This window comes from Ochotona princeps, chromosome 22, assembly GCF_030435755.1.
Source record: "Ochotona princeps isolate mOchPri1 chromosome 22, mOchPri1.hap1, whole genome shotgun sequence".
NCBI classification, from domain to species: domain Eukaryota; kingdom Metazoa; phylum Chordata; class Mammalia; order Lagomorpha; family Ochotonidae; genus Ochotona; species Ochotona princeps.
In genome coordinates, this window is record NC_080853.1 from 23,459,822 (window position 1) to 23,483,797 (window position 23,976).

The 23,976-nt window shown below is 45.1% G+C and overlaps 1 protein-coding gene across 1 annotated transcript in view; it reads right to left on the reverse strand.

The window, feature by feature from the left end:
- The window catches only part of KIZ (kizuna centrosomal protein), a 74,949-nt gene extending 51,723 nt beyond the window's left edge, over window positions 1-23,226 (reverse strand). The window contains exons 1-4 of the mRNA XM_058679425.1: window positions 23,099-23,226; window positions 17,243-17,305; window positions 12,787-12,949; window positions 8,155-8,247 (exon numbers count right to left, since the gene is read on the reverse strand). Of these exons, the coding sequence (XP_058535408.1) occupies window positions 8,155-8,247; window positions 12,787-12,949; window positions 17,243-17,305; window positions 23,099-23,187 (408 nt within the window). The 5' untranslated portion in view covers window positions 23,188-23,226. The remainder of the gene's footprint in view (window positions 1-8,154; window positions 8,248-12,786; window positions 12,950-17,242; window positions 17,306-23,098) is intronic.
- Between the last annotated feature and the right edge of the window lie 750 nt (window positions 23,227-23,976).

A 23,976-nucleotide genomic window follows, 5' to 3' on the forward strand; every position in this document is an offset into this window, starting at 1 on the left:
CATCAGTGTTTCTGAACATCTTCAAACAATTTGTAAGAAACGTCAATCAATTTGAATATACTGGCATGTCTATGAGGAGAATGGGTACTGACTTGCGGAGACACAGAGAAATGACAGTTTGGTGGGTTCATCACAGACATACAGTGGGAAGGGAAACCAGGAACAATCATAAAGCCTTTAGGAAATGAACACTCTTCCTCTAGAAGGACCTACAAATTTCCAGACACGAGATCATGCAATTCTTGGAGCACATGGAACAGATGGAAACACACATTTGCATCCTTCCTTTGCAGGGGAAACTCTGAGGCCCAAATGTTAAAGGGCCACATATCAGACACTCACTTCTTTCCAAATAGTCGGACCCCTCAGTTCCCAAACCAAAAACAAACAACTTCAAAGTGAACAACAAAATGAAGAGCCATGCCAGAGGGAATGATGAAATTCCGATCTCTGAAAATTAAGCCGGCTTTAAAAATCTGGGAATTATTTATTCAAGAAAACAGCTCAGGGAGGGCATCTGGTCTAGACTTCAGGAAATTAATGAGGACATGTCCTGTATCCAAGTTCTAAGTGTGGAGCTTGCCAGCTTCTGACCCCGGCTTCCTGCTAAGGCAAACCCTGGGAGGCGATGGTGACAGTCCTAACACTTGGGTCCCTTCCACTGAGGCAAGAGATCTCAACTGAATTGGCAGCTCCCAGCCTGGGCTCAGCCCAGTCCTGCACTGTGGGCATCTGGCAGTGAACCAGCAAATGGAAGAAGCTTTCTCTCTGTTTCTACATCTCTCAAGATAATTAGTTTTTAAAAAAAGGGAAAACAGCTCAAATTTTGTAAGAGCAGTGAGCATGGTGACACTTTAACCGGTTTCATTCTCATTCCTCCTTTCACAGGTCTGCACATTGAAAACCCACAGTCTGAGCTCGTAGTGAAGTCAGCAGCTTGGAAGGCACAGAACAGGCAGGAGAGGGATGCAGCTCCTCCAGACCCATTCTCACACATGTGCTGGGCAATGGGATGCAGAAGACTGTGTTCACTCCACCTGCCTGGATGCTCACCCGGCACAAACAGCTCTCTCCCTGCGGGTATCTGTCAAAAAATCAGAAGCAAATGTCTGCACCCAGTTTAGGGGGCTGCTTCAGGCAGTGCGTATCATTTCCGGAAAACCATGCCACAAAAGTCAATACTGGTGAACAAGATGTCTGTAAGGAACTTTTAAAAAGTTCCAGCACATCACGGGAATCCAGAGCATCCTCAAGCCCTGCCAGCAAGCACCTGTGCCTCTGCATCTGAATGCTTCTCCTGCTGCCTGGAGCCAGAGGTGTCACTCAGTGACAGCTGGAGGGAAACCCCTCCCTGCCTGTCTCTTAAGGTAGAAGCATTCTCTCTACACAGTCTCCTAAAGTTCCCCAGTGTGACTCAGTGCCAGGTGCTCACAGCAGGCACCTAGCCATATCCACTCTCACTGGCTGCTTTCCCTTCCCATGACACTCCCTCCCTCCTTGGTCTGTACTGCCTGGGACAGCTCCTAAACAAACTTCCCATACGCTCATCCAGTGGGGCAGCATCTGCTTCCAGAGGCTTCCAACCTAAACCACTTGCTCTTTGAATAGGGATGTTTCTGTACACTATGAGGACTGTTTTCCCTCTTGCTGTCTGTTCATTTCTGTCAGGCTTCCCTTCTACAAGGTCCTTCCGCCCCTTAGAGATGAGCCAGGCCCTGCAGTGGCTGTGTGGTCTTACAAACACTGCACTGATCCTGGAAGTATCAATCTTTCCCTTCCAAACCCTTGCCCCATCTCACTCGGGGGGGGGGGGGGGTACCTGACTGCTCTGTGTGGTGCCTCATCTGGTTGCAGCTTGGGCACCTGCAATGAAGCTCAAGTTCACAGCTGAGGCCACTGCACAGCTCAGCCCAGCACGCCTGACACAGGCTGATCTGCCTGCGGCTGTTCAGTTCTTCTGTCAAGCTCTAAGGATTTCTTCTGCCCAACAAAGGACCTCAGACGTTCCTTTTATTACACATGTGAGCAGTTGAGAGGCAGGCCCTCTGCTGGCCAGGGCCCACTTGATTGAGCTGGAATATTACAGCCCCGAGCAAAATCATTTCTCCCCCTCCAAAGGCCAAGTAAAAATCCCGCACCAGAAGTTCTTATCGAGCCAGGAATTTCTCCCAACTTTTGAAGCATCTTTCATCCTGTCTACCTTAGGAGGTGGAGTTGCAAGCTGGTTAGTAGCCTGGATGCTGAAGCCAGACGGACTAGATACAAATTTTGGCTCTACCTGGCTGTGTGGTTGGCTGACTAAGCTTACTTTTCTGAGTTGTACTATCAATAGAATGTCAATCACCACCTCCTTTCAGGGCTGCTGCTGAATGTGGTTCACACAGCACCAGGCCACAGCAAGAGGGCAGTGATCATGACCTGTGGTTACTACTGGCAGCAGAATGAGAGCACAACCTGCAGAACTATTCTCACCACGATCCTTGCAGAAGGGGGCAACAGAGGACGCGACCCTCCCCAGCCTGTCTTCAGCCACATGAAGAAAGACAGTGGTTCCCCAAAACTCCCCAGGCTGGCAGAGCACAATCAGCTCCTCTTCCGACAGAATAGACTTCAAAGTATAAAAGCTCAAAGACATCAAAAAATAAATACATATGTTTTCTCCGATTTGTGGCAGATGTTGGTCTTAAAAAACTCTTAATGGGGCCTGGTGTGGTGGTCTTACAGCTAAAGTCCTCACCTTGAATGTACCAGGATCCCATATAGCGCCGGTTCTAATCCTGGCAGCCCCGCTTCCCAGCAGCTCCCTGCTTGTGGCCTGGGAAAGCAGTGGAGGACGACCCAAAGCCTTGGGACCCCACACCCACTTGGGAGACCCAGAAGAAGTTCCTGGTTCCTGGCTTCAGATCGGCTCAGCTCTGGCAGTTGCAGTCACTTGGGACATCGGACAGATATCAGACATCAGACATCTGTATATCTGACTTTGCAATAAAAATAAATAAATCTTAAAAAAATACTTCACGATATGAGCAAAATTGTCATTTTATGATTAGATTGGTACGTATAATCTTTGTCTATATTCCTGTGGAACAGCAATCTACTTTTTACTTGTAGAACTCTTATTTAGAGGAGCATTAAGCCTGTGATTATAAATTCAAAGTATATTACTGCAAAAAATTAAAAAAGACCCCAGCTGCAGGCAACTGCCTATGTTGCATTTTACCTAGGCAAGTGTTACATGGCTGGGAGAAAAGCAGTTAATAGCTGGCAGCCATCCTGGGCTTGGTTAATGCCAAATCTGTGTTAAGTCTACCAGTGTGCTGGCATAGCTGCCTACTCTATTTTTTTTTTACAAGATATGTGGGGGGCCAAGGCCTGCATGCCAGCAGACAGGGCCTGGGGACCCGTGCACGAGTATGTGTGGGCCTTGGGTAGGCAGGCAGGGACCCATGCTGCCATGGCACACTGCTAGAAAACAGGGCTTTGGGATCCGTGGACATGCAAGCATATGGGGCTGTGGATTGCTCAGGGTAGTGGGTCTAGAGATGTTTGGGAGAGAGGACTGCTGAAGGAGAACATGACAGGTGAGAAGTGATTTCTGGGGGGACTTCCACCAACCAGGCTACTCCATTTGTAGGTAAACAAGGGAGCTAAGACTGGGTGGTTTAGGGGAAGGAAACTGGAGGACCTTCTGAGGCCAAACCAACCACATGGGAGACCTGAGCTGGGCTGGCTGATATCGAACACTGCTTACCAACGCTCACAAAAGCCATTGCGGGAGGGCTGCCTGGCAGGGCATGACCATAGTACCCACCAGTGAATGTCAGGCCAGGGTGTGGACCATGTTAAGCTGGGCCATGACACTAACCAGCACATGAGAGAATTGGATCTGGGAGCAGATTCTGTGGGGGACAGTGTGTTCACCCCTGAGGGACTGCCACACCAACTGGTTTGCACGAGGGCTGGGGGTAGTGATGGACCAAACGAGGCATAACCTTGGAACTCAACAACACTGATGGCCCTGGGGTTAGAAACATGCTGGGGTTGGTCCATGCTGTAGAACATGTAGGCATGACCAAGAATTGGGGTATGAAGCAGGCCACAAAATCCATCAGCACATACAAAGGCCAACACTAAGGAAAAGACTGTGTCAGGTAAAGGCCTAACACCTGCTGGCACATGTGAGATCTGGGTCTGGGAGTAGGCCTGGTGGGGAAACTTGGAGAACTCCCCTGGTGTGCTGTCACTCTCGCTGGTGAGTACGTGACTCAGGACTGGGTATTGGTCAGGGTGAGCAGGACTGCTTCTCTTGTTGGCAGGTGTGTGGGTTGGCTCTGCAGGGACAAACTGGGCAGGGCCAGGCCAAACCATAGCACTCTGGTATGCACAGGAGCAGTGAATGGTATGCCCAAATGCTTACGGAAGACATGACAACCAGTTCATTGAGGCCTGCAGAGGATGTCTAGTACTGTTGGAGGTAGACCAAATTAGACAGTTCTCTGGGCCAAGCTTTGACAGCAATTATCTGGGCAAACTGAGATTCTAAGGTGGACTATACTGACAAATAGACCTTGGAAGGATTTTCTCAACCTTGGAGCAATGAAAGCAACATCACCTCAGAACTATCAAAACCACTTAAGCAGTACCCTAAGAACATGCTCCACATTAGGGACCCTGTGATGACATCAGGTGGCTTTCCCCCATTCCCAGGTACTGATGCGGTTGGACTGCTGGGAGTGGCCTTTTCCCCTTCTCCTGGCACTTTCCCAAGATATGGGAAGAAAAAAGGAGAATGGAGGCAGTTGTGTCATCCATTTTCCCTTACTCCTCAACCCTCCCCACCCTAACTGATGGTCCATGGGCACTCATTCCTCTCAACTATGTGAACATCATTAAAAGTAAAATGAATTATTATTTAAACAAAAAAGGGAGGAAGGGAAGGAAGAAGCTTTATTATATTCTTAGGATAATATCTATGAAATGTTATCTTCATATCAATAAAAATGTACAAATGGAGCCTGAATTTTGTGGTTTTGCCACCTATTTTAACGAACAGTGAAATCAAGCTTAGGACATGTGTAGACTGCTTCTTTATCCTTCTAAGAGAGCAGCTGACTCTTCAAGGCAGCCATTGACACATGCAAACAATGGATGTCTAACTACAAAGCTGAGCCGGAGTTTTACACTGAAAAAGAATAATCACTACTTAATGACTTTTCTTGACATGCAAGTACAACTTAGGGTTGAAAGCTGCATAACCACTTTTTAGAAATATCTTTTTTGTATTCAAAACTACTACTGATTTTATCCTTTGCCTTCATCAGTGTTCTCCACTTCGATGGCCAGCCCTACCCCAAGCCCTCAGGTAAGCCCTCCTGTTTCCTCAGCTCCCTCACACTTTCTCAGATCCACCTTGCACAGCACTGCCAGGGTTCAACTACAGCCACACCCATGATGCAACCCACCTGCTCACACATCCTCCCTCTATCAGTGCTTGCACGCACAGGCACACCAAAATTGCAGGAGGAGATCTCAGTTCTTGAGCCTAGCACCTTAATTCCAGGTACTGAGCGTCACAGCATCCCTTCCCAAGTAGTTTCTACCATGTCCCATTAAGAACTTTAGACAGGGCCCGGCGGCGTGGCCTAGTGGCTAAAGTCCTCGCCTTGAAAGCACCGGGATCCCATATGGGCGCCGGTTCTAATCCCAGCAGCTCCACTTCCCATCCAGCTCCCTGCTTGTGGCCTGGGAAAGCAGTCAAGGAAAGCAGAGGTTCCAGGTTCCCGGCTTCGGATCGGCGCACATCGGCCCGTTGCGGCTCACCTGGGGAGTGAATCATCGGACGGAAGATCTTCCTCTCTGTCTTTCCTCCTCTCTGTATATCTGGTTGTAATAAAATGAATAAATCTTTAAAAAAAAAAAAAAGAACTTTAGACATTAGGCTGCCCGATTGCCTTGGGCCTTCCTAACACATCCTACTCCTGGATTACCTATCTCACTCCTACTAACTGGCATCCTGTTCATCCTCCAACATCAGCCCAAACATTGCCTCCTTCACCAGGACTGAAATTCGTCATTTCAGAGAAGGCAGTACACTCTTTCTCCACTTAGTGTGCACCTATCTCCTGTAATGGGGCACTCATGACAGACTATCCTGAGACTTAGAAAGAACATTACTTTGTGAGCAGCACCCTAAGGACAGAATTGTGGCATTCGTAGGGGATTCTTACTGTGGCTTCTCCAACAGAGTATGTGTGGTTAAGCAGTGAGACTGACTGGCCTAGGCATTAGTAGAGCCCCCAGAGACTCACATGAGTGCCCTAAGAAGGGCAATTCAGATTCCACTGAAAAAGACAACAAGACTCAGATGATACAAACTGTTTGGGAGTCGGGTATAATAAGGATTAAATAAGTCACAAATTTGCTGAAATCTATTTACCTGTGAATTGATCAAACGTCAAAGGCAAATTGGAAAAAAACAGGATGTAAGTTTTTCAAAATGTTACTTGATACTTACATACAGTGAACTGTCAAAGCTTTTAAGATGATATCTTTCAATATAAAAGAACACACTTCTCTTCTAATTATTATATGTAACAGGTTAAGAGTTTGTCGCCTGGATGTTATTTTAAATGTGACTTAAAAGGAGACTCCACAGCTATGTGGAAGGTAAAGAATCAGTAATGCAAATAGAAAAAAGATCTCCCATTTTACTTAAGTGTCATTGACACTGGCGTCCTGAGAATGTGTCTATCAGGAATGCCATAGAAAGAACAAACCGGCTTATCGAGTAAAGACACGTCAATTATTTCATGACCACACGTCAGACAGAAAAACTGCCTGCATGGCTTGGAAGCCTATCACATCACACCACGTTTGGCCTACATCTAATGGCACATGAATCATTTATAATGAAAGGCCTTTCTATACAGGTCAAGGTTGCTGCGGCTTGGTGTTTTGTATCTTCACAGTTTAAAGAAGGTGCTAAATTCTAGATTTTTTAACTTTTTAATCTATGGGGAAAGAAAACTAAAACTTTCTATATACTCAGATTAATGTCTGCTAATGCATGCAACAAAGAAAAACGAAGACCTTCTTCCTACTATAAAAACAAAATAGTGGGGCCTCTGTTTCCTTTCTGATAAGAGTCTTAAATACCAAACAGTTAACTGCATAATAACATTTACTGGCAGCCGGGCAGTCTGCTCAGCAGATATATAAAGCAGGTAAAAGGAGGAAAAGTTAATTTCTTGGCTGAATGATTCCATCGGTAGCTATAGGGCAAACCTGAAAGTCTTTTAGTAAAGTAGCAGTTGATTCTTCTATCAATCTGTAGCACACATACTCTTCCAAGGAAAGCATTAAATATGAAAATCATATCCCGTTATCATCTGTTTCCAGCTTTCAGCCCAGTAAGCTTTTCTTAATGAATGCTGCAGCCTAAGGAACAAGCACGCTGTTGGCTTTCCTGAATAATGGAGTGATGCTACCATTTCTGCTTATTACAATATCGACTGGCTGAGGGGGTTTCACACATAGTCACAAGTGACTACTCTTGCCAGCATGCTCCAAGTTATTACAGGATGTTTTTAGACATTTCATCTAAAAGAGCTTTACTGCTTTTAGTGAAGAAAACATCTATGGTCTTGAGCAGAATCATTTATACGGAGATAGGCAGAAGGATTAGAAGCCTGCATTATGGCAGATACATAGCAGAATTTATTTAAGTATTCCTTGGCGGTCTTTTTGTCTATTGCTTAGACTTGCAATCCATTCTTTCCACTTTCTCTGTGGAAGGGTTGAAACACACAAAACTGTATATACAAAGGAAAGAATCAGAATGGCATGCTTTGTTTACACTTCATTTAAAACACTTCTCAAACTAAGACAAAAGCAGCTACCAAGCATTATTTAGAAAAACACAATGTCACCTGCTAACAGCACTGAGGTTTTCTTTAGAGTCTGTGTCTTAAACACAAAGTGAGTGCCTTTCAGCAAATTTAATTAGAATCTAAAGCAATAAGCAAAAAAAATCTTTAAACAGTCATTCAAGATTTAATAAAAAAACTTTGTAATAACATGATTTTATGTAAAATAATTAAAAATATGAGCAGTCTGGAAATCCCCCCATAAACAGGAAGTTTATTATTCCATTACCTTTGTTTCATCTGGATCTTTGAATTCGTCTTTTACTCCTAGGTCATCTTTTGAGAGTTGCTGCATTTTCTTAATCTGAGTCTCATATTCAATCTGAAAATAAGCAAAGTTTGATTTTTGTGGTGGGTATTATTACAAATAGAACCTATCTGTATTCCAGTCTTTACAATGTGAAAAAAATGGAAAAAAGAAAGTAAAATCTAATATTGCCAAGAGATTCAACTTATCTCAGAAATAAGTAATTTTACAAAGGACACATATCAGAAGTGGAGTTCTACACATCATCACACATTTTCAACTCAATCTTTCATCAACTAAGGAGTAAGTTTCATGTATCATATATATGTACATGAATCTTTTGTCATATATATTCAACTTCATATATGTATTATACAAACAGCAGTTTCATACTTTCATCAAGCCATTATAAACTTCCAGCTATTTTGTTACGAAAGGAACATATCAGACAGTGTTGTGAAAAGTTCAGTCCTAAGCCAAGCAAACACATCAGTCCTGCTGATTTCCCATCTAATATCCTGACCCCAACAGTCACAGCACTTGAGTACATCACTGCTGGATCAGCTCAAGCCAACGTCCTTCCCGCGGGTTACCATGCGCCGCAGCCATCAACGGCCAGCAATGAGGAAGCCAGCCTTCTTCCGGGCCCACGACTGTGCAGACGCCCACGCCTCATTACCACGCTATAACTGATGCAAGTGATTATGATTATAATGATTTTTTTCTTAAAAGCACGGCATAAAAAAGCTCTTTGATTCAGTATGTTGGTAATTAAAGCCTTCAAAATGTCACTTTCTGTGGTCATTTAAAGATAAGCATCAAAACATTTTCTAAATTAGACAGTTATATGCTGTAATCAGGAACACCTATGAGATCCACCAGTTAGGAAGCGGCCACCTCAGTTCTCAGTCTGACCATGACAGTGCCCTGAGCTTTGTTCTGACACACAAAATATGAATAGCCAATAAGAACCAAAACTGAACTATTTCCCTCACAATATTTTAAAAAGTATTACTGCTGTCCCATTTTTAGTGCAGCAGAGTTTTTCTCCTCTAGCAGACACACTATTAACATGATAGAAGGGCAGTAATGATCCAAACATATGCCTAATTCAATAAAAGTTTCACAAATAGTAATGTTAAGATAAAGACATGAAGCAATTATGAAAGCACAATTTATGTCTTCTGTTGTAGAATCTACACCATGTTTACATTTTAAGCCCAAGAGTAAAAGGCATATTTTACAAATTCCCAACCAATGTGACTTTAAAAAGAGATGGGGAATAGGTTATAACATAAACCTATAGTTCAAGATTAAACAAAAATTCCTTTTTCCTACGACTACAAACGTTTTCTTGTGCACCTTTAAGATTCATGGGCATGGGCCCAGCAGCGTGGCCTAGTGGCTAAAGTCCTCACCTTGAATGTACCGGGATCCTATATGGGCGCCGGTTCTAATCCTGGCAGCTCCACTTCCCATCCAGCTCCTTGCTTGTGGCCTGGGAAAGCAGTCGAGGACGGCCCAATGCCTTGGGACTCTGCTCCCTTGTGGGAGACCTGGAAGAAGTTCCTGGATCCTGGCTTCGGATCGGCACAGCACCGGCCCATTGCGGTCACTTGGGGAGTGAATCATCGGACGGAAGATCTTCCTCTCTGTCTCTCCTGCTCTCTGTATATCTGACTTTGTAATAAAAATAAATAAATCTGCGTTAAAAAAAAAAAAAAGATGGGCCTGGCAGCGTGGCCTAGCAGCTAAAGTCCTCGCCTTGAACGCACCGGGATCCCATATGGGCGCCGGTTCTAATCCCGGCAGCTCCACTTCCCATCCAGCTCCCTGCTTGTGGCCTGGGAAAGCAGTTGAGGATGGCCCAATGCATTGGGACCCTGCACCCGCGTGGGAGACCTGGAAGAGTTTCCTGGTTCCTGGCATCGGATTTGCGCGCACCAGCCCGTTGCGGCTCACTTGGGGAGTGAATCATCGGATGGAAGATTTTCCTCTCTGTCTCTCCTCCTCTGTATATCCGCCTTTCCAATAATAATATATCTTAAAAAAAAAAAAAAGATTCATGGGTACAAACCCTACATTCCTTATTATGGGAACATTTCAGAGCCACACTTTCAAACCAGAGAACTTTCCCATGGAAGTACCAAAGTTGTATTCAGGTCACTTTGCTAACACAAAAAAGGACACAATGACTACGCAAAAGTTTTCTAAACAACAGTATGACAAGTGTCTTCAACCGCCTAGTTTAGATCATTCCAAACACATTTGAAAGGCTTACTGACCTGCATCCTGCCCTAAATTAACAATGCAAATAAGAACTTTATAAGAGAGTTCACAATCAAAGAGATACTATGATAAATTGATGGCTGATACAAAGTGTGACTCTGCATTCCCCAGGAACAGGTGGGGAGTGTCCAGGGCTAGGCCATGTGTCAGGCTGATGAGATCAATTGGTCTGATCCTGCCAAGGCAACTGCAGGTTGGACTCAAAATTAAATACATCAATAGCCATTCAAAACAGACAGGGTCATCAGAAAGCCCTGGCTCCTGGCCTGGTTAAAAAAAAAAAAAAAAGTGGCTTGAGTCCTCACCTTGCATAGGCGCCAGGATCCCATATGGGCACCAGTTCTAATCCCAGTAGCACTGCTTCCCATCCAGCTCCCTGCTTGGAGCTTGGGGAAGCAGCTGGGAATGGTCCAAAGCCTTGGGACCCTGCACCCACGTGGGAGACCCAGAAGAAGCTCCTGGTTCCTGACTTTGGATCGGCACAGCTCCAACTGTTGTCGCCACTTGAGGTGTGAACCAGTGGATGGAATATCTTCCTCTCTGTCTCTCCTCCTCTCTGTATATCTGACTTTACAATAAAAATAAACAAATATTTTTTTAAAAAATTACTTCTTGAGAGAATGGGGGAAATTTAAACCTGGACACAGTATGTGGACAGACATGTAGGAGAGTAATACTGTGTTCAGAAGATCCACACTCGAGTGCTTAGCAGCAAAGTGTTATGATGCTTGCAGCTGACTTTTCAATGACTCGGGGGAAAATTGTACACACACACACACTAAATCAAATAAAACATAACGGTATTTCAAAAAGTTCATGGATATTGGAGCTAACAGATAAGTTCATTTTGGTGCAAAAAAACCTGTGAAATCCATGCATCATTCTTCACAACATGCATTTTCCATGAACTTTTTGAACACCCCGTATGCACAGATTTCAAAGACATGAGCGTTAATTACATTAACTCTTTCCATTGTCTTGTACATTTGAAATGTTTACAGTAAAAGACTGAGGGAAAACTGCAAAGGAAAAAACAAGGGAATTACCAACACCAATTCCTTCTTTGCCCAGTGTCCAGTTTTTCACCTGAGCAACACTGCCTGATCAGCACAAAGGCCTAGCCCCCCACCTGGCCACATGGTATGACTTGTGGAGCAGAAGGTTGCCAGGCACTTTGAAGCAACACATGCCAGTCAGTGTAGGGAAGTGAGGTCACTCAGGGCCACCAAACCCTCAAGCTCCCAGTAAAGTCCTGAGGGCCAGTCTGATCCCAGTTCTTTCCCAACACATAGCTTTACCAGGAGGGAGGAGACCAGGAACAGGGCCATTCACAGAAAACAGCTGTTTCTAGGGGGACCCTAACAAATACCGTGGGTCAGACACTGTGCCAGGTACGGGCCACAGAGCTTCCTTGTGCTACAGAAATTCCATTAATCTCTCAACTAAAATGAGAGCCCTAGAAATGATTATTTCAAGGGCCTGCACTGTGGCATAGCCAGTTAAGTAATCATCTGTGACGCCAGCATCTCATGTGAACACCAGTTTGAGTCCTGGCTGCTTCACTGGTGATCAAATTCCCTGCTAACGTGCCTACAACAGCAGTGCACGATGGCCAAGTGCTTGGGCTCCTGCTGCACACGTGGGAACCTAGACAAAGTTCTTGGCTGCTGGCTTCATCCTGGCCCAGACCTGGCTTATTGTGGTCATTTGGAGGGGAGGGGGGAATGATAAACCAGAAGTTGGACAGTCTCTCTCTGCTTCTATCTCACCTCCCATTAACTCTGCCTTTCGAATTAATATATAAACCTTTCTTTCTAAAAAATTTTTGAGTCACAGAGTAAAAAGAAAGACAGAAAATTGATAGAGCTCTTCCATCTGCTGGTTCACTCCCCAGAAAGTCTCAGTGGGCAGGGCTGAGCTAGCGCAAAGCCGGAAGCTTCATCTGCACCTCCCACATAGGTGGCAGTGGTTTAGACACCGCATCCTCCTTCCCACACTTCTCCCAGAGCATTAGCAGGCAGCAGCATCAGAACTGGAACAAGCGCAACATGAACCAGCATCTATATGGGATGCCAGTGTTGTAGGTGGGAGATTTACCTGTTACACCACCACCCAGCCACAATCAACTGGTTTTTTAAAAATACAACTTCAAATTCTTTGATCAAACTGAGCACATGGTATTTCAGAGAAAGTTGATATTTATCAACTTGATAATCCTGTTTATGAATAAAAGACTGTTACTAATGTGAAATTTGCCATTCACTTTGATTTTAGCAAAACACAAAAAGAACAGTTAAAAAAACAGTATGCAAAATGAGACGACACCTTCAGTTCTTGCAGCTTCTTGGTGTTTGTGGCCAGCCGCCCGACACGAGCTTCGACACACTCCAACCGCTGTAGATACTCTTTATTTCGGGCATGAGCCCTCTTCTCAGAGTCACATATTTCCTTAAGATACTTCTTTAGTTTTACATACTTCAGCTTATTTCTGGGAAAATAAAGACAGATTTTAAAACAATGGCGTTAAAGTTTGACAAAGCTCAGGAAAATAATTCTTTAACAAAATTGTTAATGACACAGTGTGTCCTAAGCAGGAAAAGTCAAAGGGCAGATTGTATAAATCTTTTTTGAGCAAAGTAACGCCAGATCACTGAGACATCACACCAAGGCATAGCTCTCCTAAGAAATGCCCACAAGGCCACATTAGAACATTCCTACACTCAAGACTTCAACCACTTTCTCTAAATTAGCTGTAAAATCAAAAGTAGAACCTGTGTGGCCACATTCACACGAACAGCACATTGGCAATCCTTTACATGACAGAACATTTCAGAATTACCTTCTCCACAGAAACAGAATTATGCTATCAACAACAATCCATAAAACTAAAAAATTTCAAATTCTAAAATAGCTTTCTAAATGATAACAAAAACGTTCCTAGTTGTAACATCATACAATTAGAATATTTTCTAACATGTAAGCGGTTAATTTTACTTCAACAGTGAGAAAGCCGGGGGTTTTCCTCCTCACTGTGACAGCAAAAGCCATCGTCACCTCTCAAGCCACATGACATGTGCTCACTGCGGCTCTTTTCACCGGTATTTAAATCCTAACAATTCCTGTTATGTAGTATTCCTATTTTTTGAATCAATAAATTATTTGGTACTCTTTCATCAAGAGCACACAAAGCTAGTTCTTAGGCAAACTTCTTAAAAAGATTTATTTACTTTAACTGAAAGTCAGAGTCACAAGCAAAAACAGAGATTTTCTATCTGCTGGCTCGTTCCCCTGCTGGTTTTCTACCTGCTGGCTCGTTCCCCAGTTGGCCACAATGGCCGGAGCAATGGCAAGACAGGGTCACCTGCACAAGGTGAACGGGGCAGGGAAGCCTTCCCAGCGGAAACTGTTTTTCAGCCAAGGACACAAAGATGGGTAAGAGTCAACCAATATTAGAGAAACTAGGACTGAAAAATGAGAGAAAAACATTTCTGCAGAGAACATGGCAGGTCAGAAAGTTCAAGGACAATAAATAGAAATTATAATAGGATATCGATTAAAAAAACATAATAAATGATAAATTATTGATTTTGGATCAGTCATGGCTTTAAAGCCCTCTACTTGTAAACTCACTGAGGTTTCATAACTATCACTATTCCCACTTGACAGATGAAGAAATCAATTGTTTTTAATTTGTATTGGAAAGGCAGATTTATAGAGAGATGGAGAGGCATAGAAAGATCTTCTGGTTCATTCCCCAAGTGGTCGCAATGGCCAGAGCTCAGATGATCCAAAGACAGACGCCTCCTCCAGGTATCCCACACAGGTGCTTTGGGCCATTCTCCACTGCCTCCCCAGACTACAAGCGGGGAGTTGGAAGAGAAGTAGAGCAGCCAGGACACAAACCGGCACCCATATGGGATCCCAGCACGATCAAGTCGAGGATTTAGCCATTGAACCACCATGCTGGGCTCTCTAAATGTCTTACAGTCATGTGGCTAACAACCAACACAGCTTAGATGAAGCAGAGGCAGCTGACAACAGAGCCCATGAAAGATTTTGTCATGCTGGAGAAACCAAAGCTTCAATCTGTGTGGAAATTCAGGCGAAGGCTGGTGTCAAGGAGAATCACACAGGTAGCAGATGACAGAGGGTACAGCAAGCTGCCCCCCTGGACATCGTATCCTCCCATGGTGGTGGCCCGAGCGTGGGCTCGGCTGCACATGGATCTGGCTCTTTATGGAGGAACCTGGAGAACAGCACTCGCCTTCCCTCAGGTGGGCACAGGTGTGGAGCACAAGGTGGCGGACACTGCTTCTCTCCTACACGCAGGAAGGACCAGCTCCTATCTATCAGCCTTTTTTTTTCCTTTACAGTTTAGACAGACTGACTGACAGAGAGCTCTCCCTGGTACACTCCCCAAATGCCCACAACATCTGGGACTGGGCTGTGTGGAAGCCAACACCTGGAAACTCACTTGGGCAGCAAATGCCCAACTTGCTGAGCCATCAGCTGTTTCTCACTCAGGTGAGTGTTTGAACAAGACGCTGGAACTGGGAAGAGAGCCAGAACTCTGACCCAGACACTCTGAGGGAATGCACCCTGCTTCTCACTGGTTCTCCTATTGTGTGATAATTTCTCGAATGAACTACACACAAACCTTTATCTCAGACTATGCCCTTTACTGTGAATTAGCTACAGGTAGCCAAATTAGGTAATTTGGATTTTATTTCACAGGTACCCTAAAAAGCCTGCTTTTGGCTTATCACGTCCTCTTGTCTTCTAACAAACAGGAATCTAAGAGGAACTAACCCAGCCAGCTGCAAACTGGTCAAAGGTTCTCATGCTCCTCACACACTGCTCCCTCCCAGGATGGGCATGCCAAGAATCTGCCCCATAACACGGGGCAGCAACAGCCTGGACCCTGTCGTCTGTCCCCATCACCGCAGGCTAGAGGCATGGCAGGTGTCATGGATTCCTTCAAACGGGCCCCCCGCCTGCGGCCACAGCATCCATGGCAATGCTCTTGGAGACAAGGCAGCCCTTGCTGTTTTCACATGTGCCAGGGACAAGCAGCTGTCTACACTGACTGGACACCACGGAAGGCCACTAAATGTTAAAACAAAAGAGAAATTTTAAAGCTCAAGAAATAAATGATTTTATTTTAAGACGTTCTTGGCTTCTCCCTCCTCCAGATGAGATCTTTTTACTTCTTAAATATAGTGTGACACTGATCAATCACAAACTTAATAATCAAAAATTGGAGGTAACGCAGGGGGAGGCATTTGGCATAACATTTTAGATGCCTTTTGGGATGTCCACACCCATATCTGTGCATCTAGATTCAATCCCAGCTCTACCCCTGACCCAGCCTCCTACCACCATGCACCCTGGGAGATGACCTGAGCAGGTGGATCCCCGTCATCCACATAGACTGAGTTCTGGGCTCCTGGTTGTGAACTGGCTCAGCCCGTCACTGTGACCATTTGGGGAGTAAATCAAGAAGTGGGAGACTTTCCTTCATCTGTCTCTTTGTCTCTTAAAATTGTCAATCAAAAGTATGGAGGTAACACTATATATGTGGCTTAAGGATGAACTTCAGTTTTTATAAAATGGAAATTAAAATCAAGGTCAGCATTGTGGCATAATGGGTTATGCCACCACCACTAACACTGGCATCTCAGAAAAAGAGAGCTCAGATTCCTGCTTGGTGCTGGAATTTCTGTATCTTCACTTTTTCCTATAAACTGCTCAAAGTGACTTCCTGTCTACTCCCTCGTCAGCCACATTCTTCGTCATCAACAAAACAAGTTCCTGGAGTTCAAATCAGCAATAACATATATATCCAACATGACAATATAGAGATTCCTCAGATATATGAAAAACAGACCTACCATATAACCCAGCCATTCAATTCCTGGAAATTTATCAAATGAAATTAAATCAGCACATGAAAAAGTTACCTGTACCCCTCTCCCACATTTATAGCAGCCCAATTCACAACAGCTAAGATAAGGAATCAACCCCAGGAGCCCATCGAATGATGACTAGATGAAGAAAATGCGGAGTATATACACTATGAAATACTACTCAGACATCAAAAAGAATGAAATCTTATCTTCTGCAACTAGATGGATACAACCTAAAACCATCATGCTTAGTGAAATGAGTCAGTTCCCACAAGACAAATATCATATCATTTTCCTTATCTGCAATAACTAATACCCAGAGTCTATATGAGCGAGACATTCTGCAATTTGATTATTGTGCTCAGCCTTTCTTTACACTGAGGAATAGCAGGGTTTTTCAAGTATTGTTATTTTCTATTTGCTAGGTGTTGATATCTTTACCTAACAGAGTGTTAAGACTGATTAGTGAACTGAAAGTACATTATTGCAACAATTTGATTTAAAAGAAACAAACAAGGAAGGAGGAGGGAGGGCAGAGAATGCAGGAGGCAGGCAGGGTAGAAGCTACCACTACGCCCCTTCATTTTGTATTGTGAAATGTGTCCACTTTATAACAACAAAAGTCAATCAATAAAAAAGAAAAATAAATCTAAACAAACTATCTGAAATATTATTTGTGAAATTACTAAACAACAGAAATAAAATATACTAAATTAAATTCATTAGTAATTTGATAACAATTATATGAAAGGACAGGGTTTACTTTAGTACAACTTATAAATAAGAGTGGTAAAAGAATTCCAACCACACTATTAGGGTTTAAATATGTGATGATAGATGCAAATTGACTCTAAAATCCCACTGTTGTCTCTTACCTGTAGACATCTGACTGATTATATTCACAAAGCTTCTTTTCCAGGTCCAATCTCTTCTTTTCACTACAATACAGAAAGGAAACACTCTGTAACTAGTTACAGAAGTACAGCCATCAGAGCCATCAGAGCCAGACGGTGACCCCCCTCGGGGGCCTCCTCAGGAGCACATCCCTGAGAATGCCTCCCCAGGGTAGGACACAACACCAGAAGAAACTTGGCAGTATTCAACTAACATAATTTCAAATGGAAATATTTAACCAAAATTCTTCTAACGGAAAAACATAATCCAAAACTTAAAAACAGTATCTTTGTTCCCTGCTAATGTGCCCGGGAAAGCACAGTGCACGTCGCTGGGACTGCCACCCACATGGCAGACAGGGCTGCAGTGCCAGGCTCCTGGCTTCAGCGGGTCCTGGCCTGGCCACTGCAGCCTCTTGGGGAAAGAAGTGGCAGAAGATGAATCCAGCAACTGATCTCTCCTTCACTCCTACTACCCCTCCCTCTGGAACTGTGTCTTTCAAGTCAAAAAACCTTTTAGAAAAATCCATATGAGATCCTGGCACGTTCAAGGTAAGAACTCCAGTCGCTAGGTCACCACACTGAGCCCAAAGAAAAAAATATTTTTTAATCAATAGTTTCATGTAGATATTTATTTTTTATTAATAATATTTACATCAGAATAGAAATAAAGGAATATCTAGTTACAATTGCTTCCACATTAGGAATTTCAATTAGTTATTTCCCTCCTTCGAAAGTTGTGGGAATTTGGGGAGGGGTAGGGGGAATCCCAGTACCTATAAAACTGTGTCACATAATGCAATGTAATTAATAATTTAAAAAAAAGAAAAAAGAAATAAAAGAAAGTTGTGGGATCAGTGGGTGTTTAGCTCATGAAGAATGAATGACAGGCCCGGTAGAGTAATGGCTAAAGTCCTCACCTTAAACGCACCAGGATCCCATATGGGTGCTAACCCCGCAGCTCCACTTCCCATCCAGCTCCCTGCTTGTGGCCTGGGAAAGCAGTCGAGGACGGCCCAAACCCTTGGGACCCTGCATCGTGTGGGAGACCCAGAAGAAGCTCCTGGCTCCTGGCTTCGGATCAGCTCAGCTCAGCTCCAACCACTGTGGCCACTTGGAGAGTGAATCATCAGATGGAGGATCTTCCTCTCTGTCTCTCCTGCTCTCTGTATATCTGACTTTGCAATAAGAATAAATAAATCTTTAAAAAAAAAAAAAAGAATGAATGACTAGCTACTGTGAACAACATGCTATTAAGTTTCAAGGGCAGAAAGACCAGGAGTGCACCGATGGCTCTCTGCCCTGGACCCTGACAAAATGCTTTGTTTCTCTGGTGTTTCAGCAAAGCAAGTATGAAAGCAGTCTGGTCGTGAGGAAGCACCAGGTGGGCCCTGGCAACAGACCTAGAATTAGAGCTGTACTCCAGCAAACTGTCAAGCGCCTGAAAAACAGGGAAAGACTATGGAATGGTTCCAGGCCAGGGGAGACCAGTCCAACCTGGGTTTCCAACTGAAAGCCGGACCAGAAATCAACTATCAGGACAATGTGAGGGCTGCATGGTGACTGTGCACAACAGCATCACTCCTTCCTGCAACTGCGCATTGCGGATTTTAGGAGCGAGGGGACGGCATCCCTCAGTTCCTAAATGACCCAAAAACACTGACATGGGGCCCGGCGGCGTGGCCTAGTGGCTAAAGTCCTCACCTTGAACACGCCAGGATCCCATATGGGCGCCGGTTCTAATCCTGGCAGCTCCACTTCCCATCCAGCTCCCTGCTTGTGGCCTGGGAGAGCAGTCGAGGACGGCCCAAAGCCTTGGGACCCTGCACCCGCGTGGGAGACCCAGAAGAGGTTCCTGGCTCCTGACTTCAGATCGGCGCAGCACCGGCTGTTGCAGTCACTTGAGGAGTGAATCACCGGATGGAAGATCTTCCTCTCTGTCTCTCCTCCTCTATATATTATCTAACTTTGCAATAAAAATGAATACATCTTTAAAAAAAGAAAAACACCGACGTGGTCTTGGACAGAAGGAAATGTCACAAGATGCAAAGAGCTGAAGGATCTGTGTGAGAGGAATCCAAGTCTCTATTCTGCATTTGCAACTGTTTTTAATAAACCTGAACTTATTTTCAGATACTTTTTAAAATCCATCTATGAGACTGCCAGTGAGAAACGACCATAATCTCTTTGGAAATCCACAGCTTCGTAAGCGGCAAGTTCTTGTTCCGGTGGAATGTGGAGCGCTGGTGTTCCTGTTCTCCCTACAGCAGAGGCAGACACCCACTGGCACACTTCCCTTCTATGCCAGCACTGTCTACACTGAAAACCCACAACCCAGTCCCTCAGGGTCTCTATTTCTGGCAAAATGGTGCTTGTCTAGTTCACACTTCACTCACACCCGTTTTCTGAGTCCTCAGCCATGCTGCCATGTCCCCTTGAACGCTATGTCCTTCATACCCATTTTGAAGTTAAGACTTGGAACTAGGGCTTTCCGGCTGCTGCAGGCATTTGGGGAATGAACAAATCTGTCATTCTCTCTGTGGGTGTCACTCAACCTTTCAAGTAGATGAAAGTAAACAAAACATCAAAAAAATCAGATGTTTGTCCCCCACTGAAATGCCAAGGAAAGGTTTATTGCTAGGGTCGTTTTATAGTTGTCGCTTTCCAAATCAGATCTGTTTCAGAATCCTTCATAAACCCAGCCCTGGGATGTACAATCACACTCCGTGTTTCCAGGCACCTGTATTCTTCCCAGGTTCACGCTGCTGAGTAGTTCCCATATGGTTACATTTTCTCCTTTTAAACCTCTTGCTCTTCTTTTTATATCTCAATACAACAATTCTCTACCATCTTCAGCTATACACTCAACTAATATCACACTATCAATTTCTGGACTATTATGATATCTGACCCTGAATTCATGCTGGCATTGAAAAAGCTGGGCTGATTAATGGGCCTTTCAAAGGGATGCTTTTATGTAACTCTAAGAGTCAACTGCACTTACATGCTTCTACCATGTCTGTGGCCACCATTCACACTGTACCAATAGGCCCTCAGACTCAATTATTTACTTGACAACAATGCAGAGAAACACCATATACACATAGGAAAACTCTAAAATCACATCCATGTGTGATTACAGCTATAAATGTCCCTATTCTGAGGCAAAGGTCAGGTTACTAATCTAGCTAGTATTACAATGACAACCTCTAAAAGCACTTCAAAAAGGTGATTTTTTTACCCTACCATTTACACAAGGTTGTGTAATGATACACCAGCTGACTGTTCAGAGTGGCACCCTTTGAGAGGACTACGACATTTTGGGACACTGTTCCCTGGGATTGTTTTTAATACAAAAACAAAAATAAAACAGTGCATCTAAACGCTCAAATACAACACAGGCAATAATACTCCTTATGCATGGTTTGGCAAAGTTATAGCTTTCAACTTTATTTATTTAGTTTTTCAAGATTTGTCTATCTGAAATGCAGGGTTACAGAGAAGGACACAGGGAGAGGACTTGCATCCGTTGGTTCACTCCCCAAACAGCCGTAACAGGCCACAACAGTGGGCTTCTTCCAGGTCGCCCACGGGTCGGCAGGAGTCACGTGAGTCACCTCCTACCATTTGCCCAGGCTCATCAGCAAGGAGATGGATCAGAAGACGAGTGGATGGAACCCACACTGGTACCCATTCGAGATGAGGGCCACACAGGCCCCACTTTCAACTGTTTTGCAAAGCCCATTTACAAAGAGAAAACATTTGAAGATTCCCTTTACATATTAATCAAGCCCCTCTTTTCTTTTTTTAAGGTTTATTTATTCACTTAAAGTCAGAGTCAGCAAGAGAGGTCAAATCTCTGCTTAGTGCCACACACCTGCTGAGCGTCCAGAAGCTGAGTCCTGCATGTCTACTGCAGCCTTTCTGTATGTCTAAAGTTGTTTGCCTGTTAACTTGTGTGTAACAGCCATTAATTAGATGTAGTTGCGGATTCTTAAAATGAAAAATGAATTCACACAGCAACAGATGTGCACTGACTTTATAATCAAACAAACCTCCAAATGCAGAACCATGAACAGGCTATAAAACTGAACTGCAATTCCTTATACAATTTCAACAACCTCACTTTGCTTCATAATTAAAGAAAGAAGTGTTAAAAATAAATTGAGTTATAATTACAGTCATTGTACCATAAGGACTATAAACAGCAGGTGTTCCTAACACAAGAAGCAAAAAATAATAACACACAATTAACTTAGTTCACAGTGTCCCTTAAACCAGTAACATTTACAAATCAGGACTTAGGAAATAACAGACAGGCTAAGAGATACAAATAACACAGAATAAGAAATACAAATAACACAGACTGGGGATAAAAAAAGCCACTTTGACCCTGAGCCAAAATCCATTATAAGTCTACTGAAATGCACAAGTCTATGTGGACACTTAAAACTGTCTTATTGACAATGCGTAGTTACTGGGAGAAGAGGCTGGAGAAGACTTTTGCAATTTGCAGACCTTCGCTTGTCCACCCTGGAATTTCTTCCTTCCAGCAGTCAATTAGGATTCCAAGGCCGTGCAAGTTAGGAAACTAACCGCCCGGGGAGGGAAAGGCTCTGGCAGGAACCCAGGCTTTCCTGAGGTAGGGAATGAAGTGGTCACTGAGCTGGGTGAGGAGCGATGCTCAGAAAGAACCCAGGAGGCAGAAATAAGCAAGTCAGACAGCACCTGGACTATGTAAGTAGCAGGTCTGGCGTAGATGTTCTGTAACCACACTGTACTTCACACTTCATGGAAATCATGTTTCAGGAAAAAGAAAAACTGTGCGTGGATTTTTAAAATGTGGCAAAGTGGGCTGATTTTTTAAATTCTGTTTTTTTCTGCAAAATTTTGGAAGCACCCTCGTATATGACAGGCATTAAACCTAACCAAAGTCCACTGTCATCCCTCTTCACAATAACTTGTGCCTTTATCTCACAGAAGTCACTGTACTGATGTCGCTTTAGAACAGCCACATACACAGCTCCTGCTGTTCAGCAAGATGATTCTGCAACTTTCAATGCTCATTAAACACTGTGGATCAAGAGATCCAAAAATATCTATTTCCTTTCTTGTCAATGAATGAGTTTCCCAATTAAACTGAGCAGCCAAATCAGGGTTCCAACAACTTTCTTGTGGTTATTTCATAGTAAATCGTTTTACCATGGTCTCTGCAGGCACACTTAGATCCCGCTCCTTCCCCTAGTTCCCACTCTTTACGTTTGAATCAGACATCACGAAGATTCTGCAAAGTCTGGACTTCCCTTCACCCCTACCTTCGCTGCAAATCTATCCAGCGCCCCGCTCCCTCCAAAAAAGAAAAACAGTCTCCTGTATGTGATCAGGAGATGCGTTTGACAAACACCAACACTCCCTTCTCAGACCAGGCCATTACTGATGGCAACAGTCAAAATGGGATGTCAAGGTGAAGAGACAGCGCTGGGAGGAGGGGTTTGCAGAAAGAGGATTCGAGAATTCGTCAGACTTGATTGGGTGAGGCAACTCCCATTCTCGTGTCTGGGCAAATTCGGGGGCGCCAGCCGCGTCACCCCCCCCCCCAGCTGAGGACCCGCGCTCTGGGCCGCGGCTGTCGGGGAGGCTCCCTTCTCTCCAACAACACGGGGGACAGCGTATTCCTTAGAAACTTGGTGCTGCAGGACCCCCAGCGGGAGCCTGGGGTAGGTGGGCGAGCAGGCCCGGGCCGGACATCGCCGGCGTAGGAAGGAACACCGGGGCAGAGCACCCAGAAGGCCCTCGGCACTGGCCGACCCCCCTGCCCGCGCCCCTGCTGCCCGTTACCTGTCCCGCAGCCCGCGCTGGAGGTGGCCCAGCCTCTCGTAGAAGTCGGGGGTCGCTAGGGGCAAGGACGAGGCGGGGTTCCGGTGCATGTCGCCGCCGCAAGGGCTCCGCGCCGCCCCGGGGCAGGCAGGCTGAGAGACCAGAGAGACCGCCCCGCCATGCACCGCGGGTAAACACGGCGTCCGGCCGCTGCCGGGGCGGGGCGGAGGCTGCCGGGGGCGGGGCGCCGCAGAGCGTAAGGGGCGGAGAAGAAGCCTGCCTCGGCACCGGGCAGGAGGGGCGGGGCACCGTGGAAGGGGAGGAGTCGGAGGCCTGGAGGGGCGTGGCGGAGGCTGCCGGGAGCGGGGCTCCTTCCAGGGGGCGGGGTCCGAGGCCTGGAGAGGCGTGGCAGAGGCTGCCGGGGGCGGGGCGCCACAAAATGTACAGAGGCGGAGAGGAGGCGCCCCGGCCTCGGGCAGAGAGGGGGCGTGGCGCTGTCGAGGGGACGGAGTCCGAGACCTGGAAGGGGCAGGGCCTGTGTGGTGGATGTCCCAGTGGGGTTCTTCCTGGTCTCCCAGGCACCCATTCTCCAGTGCGTTGCCAAGCCACAAACATGGAGCTGGATTGGAAGCGGAGCAGCCGGCGTATAAACTGGCGCCCAAATGGAATGCTGGTATTGTAAGTGATGGCTTTGCACCCTATGCTGCAGTGTGGGCTCCTCTCTCCCTTGCTTTACAGAGGAGAGAGATCCAGGCCCGCAGGGGAGGAAAGTGGCTCAGGACAGGTAAGACGTTTGATCAAAGCCACATATAAAAGAATCTAGTTCAAACTATGAATTCTAGTAAGTAATAGCGTCTTGAAGCAAACACCAACAAAAGCCAGCCCCTTGGCCAGTAGGT